Source organism: Lepidochelys olivacea (genome assembly GCF_965140295.1).
Source record: "Lepidochelys olivacea isolate rLepOli2 genome assembly, chromosome: 11".
Lineage (NCBI taxonomy): Eukaryota > Metazoa > Chordata > Testudines > Cheloniidae > Lepidochelys > Lepidochelys olivacea.
This window is the reverse complement of record NC_140421.1, coordinates 56,469,659-56,482,283: the sequence shown is the minus strand read 5'-3', so window position 1 is coordinate 56,482,283 and position 12,625 is coordinate 56,469,659. Positions and strand designations below refer to the sequence as shown.

Here is a 12,625-nt window from a genome sequence, read left to right as displayed (position 1 = left end):
TTAATTGATCTAGTCAAATTAATGTTTGACTGTGCCTAGTCAAATTGATGTTTCTGGTGGGAGGAAGATAGAAAACTCTCTGGGGCAAGGACTAAGTCTTTATTTGTTCAGTGCCGAGAATAATGGGGCCTTGACCCCTGGATGCTACCACAATACAAATCTAATATTAATTACAAAGTTCTGGTGATCTCACCTACAATAGAATTTCTCCAAAATGGTTGATTGAAGTCCTACAATCAAGCACCATAAAACATGGGTAACAGTCCTAGTGGTGTTCTGTAGGAAGGCACATCAGACTTCGCATCTGAGTATCTTCAAATGCCAAGGTTTATTCAAATTGCACATTAGATAAGCCTATGGGTCGCCTTTCTTGTTGCCATTAACTTTGAAAGGCAGTGTTAGGAATTTGTTCCCCTATCTATGCAAGAACCACATTGCTCTTGTCATGAGGAAAAGGTTATTTTTATAGCTCCAAAAACCTTTCTGTTCAAGATAAGTTCCTCTTTCTGCAATTCCAGGGAAATAGTTTTCTCATAATTTTGTTCTAAGCCTTGGTATTCCTTTAGAAGGTTCAAAACTTGTCTCTGTGAATATTAATACAGCTCTATAACTTTGAAACTATTAACAACAAAAAGATGACAACTTTGCATTATATTAATCATTAATCTTTTTTTTCTAGAATTACTTTGATGATTTGTGGGGAAAAATCATAATCTTCACAGCTTTTGATATATAAGAGAACAAACTTATTTCTTGAAACTTTCTAGTGACCATAACTTTAACATGTTAAAGGGACATTGCCAACTTGAATTCATTTTTAAATGGATTAATTAAAAAAAATCATGTTTCATATAGAGCACCTTTTAAAAGTATATCCTGAAATTAAAATAAAGAACCAATTAAAAAAATGCTATTTTTTTATTCCCCTCTTCCTAATTAAGTGTCAAGAACTTACATGTTAAATACTGTTCTAAATAAGAGTGTTTTCCTCAGTTGGGGCCTTAATTAGAGCTGGCCTGAAAATGGAAATACCTTCCCATGTAAAATTTCAGTTCTGAAAAAAATTTCATCTTGAACTGGGACAAAAAAAATCAAGAAAAATTCTTTTTCAGGAGACCAAAACCAGAATGTTTTCAGCTTTTGGGCTGATGGGTCAGAAATTTAAGTGAAACTGACATCTTCCAGCCTGGCTTCTGGAGAGGAGAGGCAAAGAGCCAGAATATTCAGCCTCCCTGGCCTGGAGCTGGGGGGGGAGAAGAAATTTTTATTTTTGCAAAAAGGGCATTTTCTGTCAAAATTATTCTGATGAAAAATTCTCGACCAGCAGAAGCCTTAATGTTTACTAAGTCCTTTTTAGCAAGAAAGACATGAACTCTGTAGAGGAGAAACAGTAGCACTGACTAAGACTAAAGTTTATTTAACTAAAAAAAAGGAAGAAAATATTTTCTCCTCATTAGCTATTTTTAGTTACAGACATCTTAGTTGTTACTTGTATCTATGGTAGGTAAAAAATTTGCAGACACAAATGTGATTTTCTGGTTGATAATGTTAACTTTTGAGAGAGGGCTTGGCATTTTCATAATATAAAAACTACAAAATGAAAAGGACCATTTCTTATATCCATGGGAGAAAATAATAGATGCTCTTATACTTCTAGTAATATATTTTGGTCCTTTACATATTGTATGTAGTCCCTTTCTTAATGTGTGGCTCAAGGCTCCTTCCTGGTACTTACTGCTTTGGTTCTCCATTCTCCTCACGTGGGTTGGGTCATGGTTCCTTTTTTTGTGAATGCCTGATCCATCCACTCAGGGTGACTCCTCACTGTGCCCAAGACACAAGGGGTGTTTTCCCTTGGGAAAATAAATTATGCTACCACTGCTGGCAAGGCATATACAGCCCAGTACATGAAAAACAATAAAGTACATTAATACAAACCCCAGCAAATGCATGACATACCCAAAAATAACAGTATAACAAAGGAGTGGCTTTACTGGGAACAGGAAAATAGGATCTGGGGAAGGAAAGGGTCAGGGTTAACTAATAAATCATTAACAAATCAACCTATTCTCCACCTCCCAATACTCACAACTCTTCCCAGCCCCCAGATCCACCCATCACCTTCCCAAGCAGATGGTATGCTGAGTTTGAGTCCTGAGATGAGTGCTGCAGCTCTGTGAATGTCGGCCGGATTAAACAGAAAGGGCCTCCTTACTATGTCTTCACCCCGGGTGGGGCAGGATCCTCTCCTAACTCCATGATCTGGAGTCTTTCATAGGTCTCAGCTGGCCCTCGCTAGTCAGTGTTGGATCAGACCATTGCCACTCTGGATGCTGGTCTCTGCAGGGCTGGAACTGCCTGGCCCGTGCACTAGATCCCACAGCAGTTCAGGCTCTCTTTGTGGGGCATGGGAATTAATTGGAGAGTCCCTGAGCTGTTCTTTTCTCTCTCAGTTCCCCCTCAAAGCTCAAACTGAAACTAAAGCTAGTCTCTTTGGGTACATCTAGACTACAATTAAAAGCCCATGGCTAGTCCATGCCAGCTGACTTGGGCTCAGGCTAAGGGGCTGTTTAATTGCAGTGTAGATGTGCAGACTCGGTCAGGAGCCTGAGCTCTGGGGCCCTCCTGCTTGCGGGATCCCAGAACCCAGTCTCCTGCCCATCATTGGTTCAGCAAACTGCTTGTTCATATCATCCACTATAGAACCTCCATAGTAGCCTCAGCAGGAGCTTCTAGTTCATTCTGCTCGCAGCCCTGACTCCAAGCAAGCTGGGAAATAGTGTCAGAGAGCTTTGATACCCATTATTGTTGAAGATCCTAGGGTAGGACCCACTAGAGGCTCAGTCCGGAGTTCCAGGAGATTGGAAAGTCCAAGTGAGGGTTACATGTATTTTAAAAGTAGAGTTTAAAAGCAAGTAACAATCTCATGTGAAATATACCAGTGAAAATTTGTACTATTATTCTTTGTCAGAGTACATCTTAAAAACACAAAATTCATGGTAAAATAAGCAGAATTTGTGGTAGTTCCTTAGATTAACAATGTAATCTATTCATTTTTTAATTCTCTCAGGCACTCGAGGATTATCTGGAGCAGAATACTAGACAGATTGATGACATTGTTACCTTGGTGCGAGGAAAGCTGTCTAAGCAGAATCGAGTGACTCTTGGAGCACTTGTTGTGCTGGATGTTCATGCTAGGGATGTTCTTGCATCTCTAGTAAGCAAGAAAGTCAGTGATGAAAGTGACTTTGAATGGTTAAGTCAGCTTAGGTACTACTGGGAGGTAAGTAATGTCACTGAATCCTATTAGAAGAGAATTTCTGTTCACAGCTTTTCAATTTGTGCTTGCTTGCTGACACAGGTAATAGTTACACTAATATGAGAATTTTTGCTGATAACAAAATATATCTATCCAATCATTCTTCCGATTGCAAGATAAAATGGCCAGTAGCCATAAATATATGATTTTAATTAAAATTACTTTTTTCATCACTGTTGACTGTCAGTGCACTTGCTGAATCTGCAGGTTTAGAGATAAAAACTAATTTGGTCTAATAGTATAGTTTGATTCCCTGACACTGCTGGCTAGGTAGAGAACTTTTTAGTGATCTTAAGTTTTGAGTTAAGGGCTTTAGTCTGACTTATCAAGATTTCTGTATTATGAGAATGCACATTACACTTCTTGGCAAAGGTCTAAATATTTGTCTCAGATGCCATGTTTTTAAACATTATATTTATCAGGAGGAGATGTTCCAATATAAGAGCAACTTGTAGCAGTAATTAGAGAAATCTGTTGGGAACAGTTGTTACCAGAAGACTAGAATCAGTATACTGGCCTTGTCCAGAAGATGTACTAAAGTATTTTTCGAAATGCCAGTTGGACTTGTAAACGTGGACTGTTTTGAGCTGCAGTAAGATGTATGAATGCACTGTACTGTTACAAATTAAGTCAATAATAATCTATAAGGATTGATGAGTTTTCATGGCTTTGAATTATTTAATAAATAAAGAGATCTCAGATAACTCATTTTGATCAAGTTTTTTAGGTAATGATTAGTCAGGGCATAACAGAAAGGAGGTATACATTATCAAAGTGTGCTGAACCAATCCTTGCAGCAGATGACAGTCAGGTATAGTGCTGTCAGGTTGCTTATTTGCTTACAACTTGGCACTTTTATACCTAAGTTGTTTACAGTTTCATTCTCATTATTTCCTCTTTTTCACATACAGACATATCTTTTGTAGTATCTTTCCTAGTTTTCTGTTACATTTCATACATTTCCAGCTGCATAGTAAACATCTGTTTTAGCTCAAGCTCCTGTTTAGTTATGTGGTTAGTACCTTGCTAAAAACATTTATTTCTTGCAAAAATATTCCAAAGATTAGTACAACTTTTCTGATAAGTTTAGCAAGCTAGTATTTTTTTCCTTGTCTTAGCATGACCTCAGAGCATTATGGGACTCTGGCTGGCAGGCATGCTATAGGGACTTGTAGGTCAACAGTACTAATGCTGTTTCCACTGTTGGGATGATAAAATCATGTGCATTGCGAACATTATTGTTTCATTTTTAATTAGAGAAATTTGTATATAATAGAAAAAAAATCTGGCTGCATCTTATTTTTGTGTAGGTCATTTAACGTCTATCAGTTACCACTACTCACGTGAGTCATATTTGAGCTATTGTCCTAGAGCAGTTGTCAAACATTTTCATACTGTGGCATGTAACTGCAGATAGCTCTTATGGGTTCACCTCCTAAACATGACCCTATACTGTGGTAACTACATTGTTTGGTTTTATGAATAAGTAATATTATGGTAAAATTAAAGGGACATTGTGAAATAATTTATTTTAGTGCAGTTTTACATCTCCATATTTTGTATCTGTACTATTTATTTCTTCTCTCTAGCCGTGAAACTTTACATTTATTGATACTGAATCTCACCCATTGCCAATGGTTCTCACAGAAGTAATTTCTCCCAGGCATGTTTTATTTTTTGTTTTTGCTACCCTCCATTTTGGTATTCTCCAGAAGTTGGGCACTGCTGAATATATTTCAAAGAAACATCTGACAGAGACATAAGTGAAACAGGGTGCAGAGAAGGGCTGGTTTTGAGTTTAGTTCATTGAAAAAACTGCTTAACATTCTGAGAACCCTGAACAATGGAAGAATCCTTATTGCATGAAAACTGACAGATATAACACAATTGTGATCAAAATAGCTTTGGGGACTACATAGATCTGCTCCTTAGCCAACATTTTGAGAACCACTTGTGCCCCTGTTGACCCATGTTGGCAACAGAGCGGGTGTCAGAGCGGGTGAACTCTAGGGTACAGACGTGGGGACCTGCATGAAAACCCCCTAAGCTTATTTTTACCAGCTTAGGTTAAAACTTCCCCAAGGTACAAACTATTTTCCTTTTTCCCTTGGACTTTATTGCTGCCACCACCAAGCATCTAACAGATATATAACCTGGAAAGAGCCCGCTTGGAAACATCTTTCCCCCTCAAATCCTCCCCAAACCCTACACCCCCTTTTCTGGGGAAGGCTTGATAAAAATCCTCACCAATTTGCATTGGTGAACACAGACCCAAACCCTTGGATCTTAAGAACAATGAAAAAAGCAATCAGATTCTTAAAAGAAGAATTTTAATAGAAGAAAAGTAAAAGAATCACCTCTGTAAAATCAGGACGGTAAATATCTTACAGGGTAATCAGATTCAAAACATAGAGAATCCCTCTAGGCAAAACCTTAAGTTACAAAAAGACACAAAAACAGGAATATCCATTCCATTCAGCACAGCTTATTTTCTCAGCTATTTAAACAAAACAGAATCTAACGCATATCTAGCTAGATTACTTACTAAGTTCTAAGACTCCATTCCTGTTCTGTCCCCGGCAAAAGCATCACACAGACAGACCCTTTGTTTCTCCCTCCCTCCAGCTTTGAAAGTATCTTGTCTCCACATTGGTCATTTTGGTCAGGTGCCAGTGAGGTTATCCTAACTTCTTAACCTTTTACAGGTGAAAGGGTTTTTCCTCTGGCCAGGAGGGATTTTAAAGGTGTTTACCCTTCCCTTTATATTTATGACAGCGGGGTACACAATTAAAAGTCTGTGCCCACGGACATGCTTAGACATGCCCAGATAGGCATGTTCTCTTCTGATTGGCATCTTCACACTATTTTGCTGAAGAGGGACATGTGCAGTCTCTGCTGAAAGTTAAGAACTTGCTGGTTGTCATGATTATTGTAGGATGTATGTATGTAAAATATTTTAAAAGTTATGTCACATGTAGAATATTATGTTCCAAAGCTGCTGGAAGTGAAACTGGTCACTTGAGGTGGCGTGGCTTTCAGTGCTAATGCAATCAAGTTTGAGAAAAATTGACCTCTTTTGACCCAGCCTAGCCAAATGTTGGCAATCTGGACAAAATGGTGGGTTGGGCCTTTACAAATCACAAAAGAGCCCAAGCAAAAGATCTTGAATAGGGAGACCATCGGGGTGAACTAAAGTTAACAAAATGCCATGGTTATGAAAAAAGACAAAAGGTATGGAACTGTATAATAGGAGAAAGGAGGGCACAAGATGGCATTCATTATGGAGACAACACTGTCAGTGTGTGTGTCTCATGAAAAGTGGATCCCAGCTCTCTTGATTGGACAAGCTTTATAGGGACCATTGGGTGAGAAATACCTTATTAGACAGGAAAGAAACTTGTTAATAAGTGTAGGCTCTAGACTGTGTTTTATGTTTTCCTTTAATCTGTAACCATATGTTTCCAGTCCTTATACAGTAACTCCTCACTTAAGGTTGTCCTGGTTAACGTTGTTTCGTTGTTATGTTGCTGATCAATTAGAGAATGTGCTTGTTTAAAGTTGTGCAATGCTCCCTTATAACGTTGTTTGGCAGTCGTCTGCTTTGTCCACTGCTTGTAGAAAGAGCAGCCCGTTGGAGCTAGCTGGTGGGGGCTTGGAACCAGGGTGGACTGGCAGCCCCACTATCAGCTCCCTGCTCCCCTAAGTTCCCTGTGCGGCAGCCACCCGGCAGGCTATCAGTTACTGGCAGTTCAGCTGTCCTTCCCCTCACTGCCATGTGCTGCTCCTGCCCTCTGCCTTGGAGCTGCTCCCTGGAGCCTCCTGCTCGCTGTGCAGAGGGGTGGGGGGAAAGAGGGGTGCTAATGTCAGGGTGTCCTCCTCCCCCCGGCTCCTGCCCCCCGCTTACTGCATTACCATAGAGGAGGGGTGGGGGACACGATGGGGCTCAGGACAGAGGGAGCTTGCTAGTAGCAGCTGGTGTCTCAACTTGCTGATCTACTTAAGAAGACCATGTTCTTAGGGTGGGGTCAGCATACTTAAAGGGGCAATGCACATCTTTCTCTCTCTCACACACAGGGTGTGTGTCTCTGTCTGCCATGCTGTCTCCCCTCCGTCCATTTGTGCTGCCTTGTAGAATGTGAGGCTACATTAACAACAACGGGTTAACCCTTGAGAGCTCAGCCGAGTGCGAGTTCATCATTTAGCAGTAAGGCATTCCCCGGGAAATATCCCATCCTCTTCCACCCTCTGACTTCACCACCTCAACCAAGCTTCACAATCATCATTGCTGTGTACAGTATTAAATTGTTTTTTTTAAACTTACTCTGTGTGTGTGTGTGTGTGTGTGTATATATTCTTATGGGGAAATTGGATTCGCTTAACATCGTTTCGCTTAAAGTCGCATTTTTCAGGATCATAACTACAACGTTAAGCGAGGAGTTACTGTATTTGCTTCTGTTTGAATCTTAAGCTTTGTCAGATAAACTTCTGTTTGGTTCTTCTATACACATGACTAAGTTCTCTGTGTTAAGGAGAGTGCTGAACTAATGAGACTGGTGAACTGGGGGGCATGGATTCCATGGAGTCAGCAAATCTGTGTGCATTGTGGATGTCCAGAAGTTGTGGACCTGGACAGTCAAGTGCAACAAAGTGAAATGTACAGATAGGTTGGAGTGGCCTGTGCCTCAGGGCCAGAGCAGAGCTCTGGTGGCTAACTATCTCCATAGATTTAGCTACAGGTTGTCTCTGTTCTGGCCTAAGGACTTACTTAGGGAGCCTAAGGGCGTGGGGGGTGCGGGGGGTGGAGATTGCTAGCCTGCAGCGGAAAAGAGCGGGGCTTGCAAAACCTGGAGTGGCAATGCTTGTGTTGCCAGCAGCTAGTAGTTTTGGACATGTTTTCCCTGGTGGGTACAGACACCCAAGGCTTCCTCATGCTGTAAACAGGAGGTGGTGATTCATCCTCTCTTCGTAGTTAACCCTGAAAGTGTCACACTACTGTCTGTCTTTAAATTTATTAATTAGAATTATTGTAGTACCTACATGCCCCAATCAATATCGGCCTCCATGATGCCATTTGCTGTGTAAAGAAATAAGAGAAAATCACTGTCCCGAAGAGATTTTTGCTTAGAGGATCAAGAGATGAAAGCCTACTCATCTCATTTATATACCATAAGCCGTGTGATTTGCTCAGTAGTTGTTTCCAATAGCAGCATGCCAAGCTGCACGTTTAAAGAATAAGCCTGATTAGTTATATTTATTTTAGTTTCCTGTACTACATAAAATATATATTTTGTTCCCATAGGAAGGACATCTACAAACAAAGATGATCAATGCTGGTTTGAAATATGGGTATGAGTATCTTGGCAATACTCCAAGATTGGTTATTACTCCACTTACAGACAGATGCTACAGGTAAAACCACAAATTAGTGAATGTGTTAGGGACATGAATTTATGTTACTGAAATAATTTAATTGAGTCCTCAGAATAGATGTCCGCCACAATGAAATGGATAATTCTACTTTATTACTTGTTTCTATTGTTCTTTTAGGCATGATGATATGGTATGCTTTTTGATTATTTATTAGATTAGGGTATGTGTTAATATTTTATTGTGATATAATTGACATTTTGGGAAAACTTAATTATCTATAGATTTCTGTTTTAAAGAACAGATGTGCTCACAAAAGTAACTATAAAAATGGCAGTTTTTCATTCAACATGTTTCCTTTATGGCTTCAGGTCATTTCTGCTTGGACATAGGTGCTCTGATACCACTGTGATGAGAGCCATATAAGTACTTAGATAGGGGTTTTACTGAACAAAAAATGTTTTTACTACTGTAAGTATTTCAGAGCAAATACCTGCTAAGGTGGAGTGTGTTAGATGCTGTTCTGCCTCATAAATCAAAAACAAAATCATATGCTAAATTTTGACTGAGGTGCTTTTTTTATCGGTGATGCAGCTATCTTTTCGGACCCCAGTGTAGTTTAAAGTGTCACTAGTTTGAAATCCTATTTTAAATTGTAAACTGAACAAACGTGAGATTAAATCAATATTCTAATCCATTGGTGTAATTTATTACATCACTTTTCTGTCTGTAGCCCCATTTTATATTACAGGAGTGAGATTTTGGAAAGTGACTAGAAAGAAGCAGTATTTTGGACTCTGGGTAAATTACTTCATGTATGACTGACTAGTATTGGTGACTGCTGGTACTGTAGTAAAGAATATTTTGGGAGGAAATCCAGTAGAATTTGTTGAATATGGATATATAGACATTGAACAGCAGTTTTTAAAGTTTCCTGTAAATGCTGGAATAGCTGGAAAAATGACATATGTTACCAATGCTAGTAAGGAAAATGGCACACTTTTATCAACCTTTTTTTTTTTTTTTAATTTCAGAACCCTGTTTGGAGCACTTCACCTTCATCTAGGAGGTGCCCCTGAAGGTCCTGCTGGAACTGGAAAAACTGAAACTACGAAAGACTTAGCAAAGGCTGTAGCGAAGCAATGTGTGGTTTTCAATTGTTCTGATGGATTGGATTACCTTGCGTTAGGAAAATTCTTTAAGGTTTGGATTAATCATTAGGGCTGGATTTTCATTTACACTAAGGCCTCTTTATTTCACTCTGGCATGTGAAATGGCATAGAACATATATAACCTATACTAGGGTTATATAAATAAATCTATAAATATAAGAAACCTGTGGTTTCCAAAGTTCTCCCTGGCAAAAGTTCATCCAAATTTGTCTGAAACACTGGTTCTTGACTAGAATAATCTATCCATAATGAAAAAACAAAATGCTGTGTTTAAAATGTGAAAAGTAAAACATATTAAATTACAGAAAAAAATCCAGAGAGGGTGAAATTTACCATAGCGTGTGCTGCAGAACCCCTGTGTTAGCATCTTTGGAAGATATTGCATATATTGGGAGGGGTTTCTGTCTTGGCTCCAAATAGGTCAGTAAAGAATGGATCATGGGGAAAGGGCAAATGAATCCAGTTACACATATTCTGTAGCATGGCACCCCTGCATAGGTATGTAAAGGGATAGTGACATTTACTCTTGCTTCAAAAAAGTAATGGTTGCCAAGGAGGAGTGCATTGTTGCCAACCCACTAACTGAGGGCCTGGGAATGAATTTCAGCCTTGTAGTTTCTTGATTTGTCCATTTTACTCAGGTTTTATGAGAGAGAGTGTGAATGTCATCCAAAATTAATGACTTTTTCTTTCGGATCCTTGCTACTGTTATCCATATCTTAGTCATCTCAAAATTAGATTACTGAAATACACTCCAATCGACTGCAGACTGAAGCTGGTGCAGAATGCCACATCCCCCTTATTATATGAAGTATGTCATCTGGACCACATTCCACCAGTATTCTGGGACCTGCATTAGCAGCTTATTGGTCTCCAGGTGGAGTTTAGGGTGTTTGGGGTTTTTTGACCTACAAAACCCTGAATGGCCAGGGGGAGTGGGACCTCTTTGATTGAGAGAATGCCTCTCTCTCCATGCCATGGTGCCAGCTGGAATCAGTGGAGGCATTTGATTTGAAGCTCTCCTGTTAGAAATAAGAGGGTGTCTGCAGACATATTGTTGTCCATATAGGCTCATTGGAGTTAAACTTGCTTCCTTGTCTGAAATAGTCAAAATGTGCTGACCTTCAGGATGTTTGGGTTAAATTGGGATATTATTTTATTTTGTTGTTTTGAGTTATTGGCTGATAAATTAATATATTTTACAGTTTAATGCTTCTGGAAAATGTTCCTATATGAGTTGTGAGTTTGGTTAGTTGCTAACATGCCCAAAGCTTTCAGTCATCTTTTGTATATTAAATGTAAATACATATTTTTCATTATTCAGTTATCACTGTTACATTGAAAATAAATAATGAATATGAATTAATAGTTTGTCTGTTATACCCTTCCAGGGTTTGTTATCTTGTGGAGCCTGGGCTTGCTTTGATGAATTTAACAGAATTGATTTGGAAGTACTTTCTGTTGTTGCTCAACAAATTCTTACTATCCAGAGAGGTAATCTATTGCTTCAGTCACATCTTCTATGCTAAATATGAATAAAATAAAGAATAAGAAAAAGTAGTATTTGACTAGTAACTACAATTACATTAATTTTCATTTGTCCATAGGTATCAATTCAGGGTCTGACTTACTAGTATTTGAAGGAACTGAACTGAAACTCAACCCCACGTGTGCTGTCTTTATAACCATGAATCCAGGTTATGCTGGGCGTTCAGAGCTTCCAGATAATCTTAAGGTACTGTAGAAAGTAGTTAGAATAACTATTACACTTTTAGTTTTATTAATTTTTGAAGTTAATACAGAAGAAATAATGCTCTCATCAAATACATACATTACTGAGAATATTTAATCAAATCAACCTCTACTGCTCTAAACTCAATATTCAAACCAATTATTATTATCTCCTCTCATGAAGAGGAACAAAAAAGAAAAATTAGCCTGAAGACATTAGAAATTATTGCCAATGTCAAGAGGTAGTTTTAAGAGAAGGATCTAACACGTACAGTTGGTAGAAAATGGGGGATCCATTTTCATGAATATTTTTGTGTTTTTGAGAAAAAAAGTTTTCTCTCGAAGCACAACAAAACATCAAAATCATGACATTTCAATGGAAAAGGATTTCAAGAATATTCTGCTTCAGGAGAGCCAAAATGAAATTTTTCAGCTTCCCAGCTGCCCTCTAGGAAAGTATCAATTTCACTTGTGAAATTCACCCCCAGCTCTGGAGACCTGGAGAGGGTTGCTGCCCATCCCCCAGAGCAAGTCGGGAGGCAGGGAAGCAGAGCTCCTGGCATTGTGCCTCTCCATGGCTGGGAGCAAGATGGGGGATAAGGAGGCAGACTGCCCTGGTGCTGAGCCTCTCCGTGGCCAGAACAAGGGGCCGGTGGAGAGGCAGAGTGCCCAGCACTGTGCCTCTTCCTCCCTCGGAGCAGGGGGCTAGGGTGGGAGGTGGAGAGATCTGCCTGTGTTTTGACAAAAGTTTGTTGAATCGCTTATATATTTAGTGAAACATTTTCTTTTATTGAATTGGTGTTTTCTAATGCAATGATGTTTTGTCGTAAATTTTACAACTTGCTGTGCTAACAGCCCTTTAGAATACGAAACAGAATATTTAAAGGAAATTGCTGCATTTTTTTCTCAGCCCAGAATGCTGAAAGTTCAGAAAGTAAAAGGAACACTTCATATCTCATAAGTTGTGAAAAATATTTATAAATAATGAGTTTAAAATTGGTTATTGCTGTTGATTGTTACTTGTTGAAAGGTAACT

General features: G+C 39.0%; 1 protein-coding gene across 1 annotated transcript in view; it reads left to right on the top strand.

Moving 5' to 3' along the window:
• Positions 1-12,625, top strand: part of DNAH7 (dynein axonemal heavy chain 7) — a 270,571-nt gene that overhangs the window by 88,382 nt on the left and 169,564 nt on the right. Inside the window, exons 22-26 of the mRNA XM_084642935.1 lie at positions 3,071-3,283; positions 8,619-8,728; positions 9,721-9,889; positions 11,250-11,352; positions 11,466-11,593. Coding sequence (XP_084499061.1) covers positions 3,071-3,283; positions 8,619-8,728; positions 9,721-9,889; positions 11,250-11,352; positions 11,466-11,593 — 723 coding nt within the window. The remainder of the gene's footprint in view (positions 1-3,070; positions 3,284-8,618; positions 8,729-9,720; positions 9,890-11,249; positions 11,353-11,465; positions 11,594-12,625) is intronic.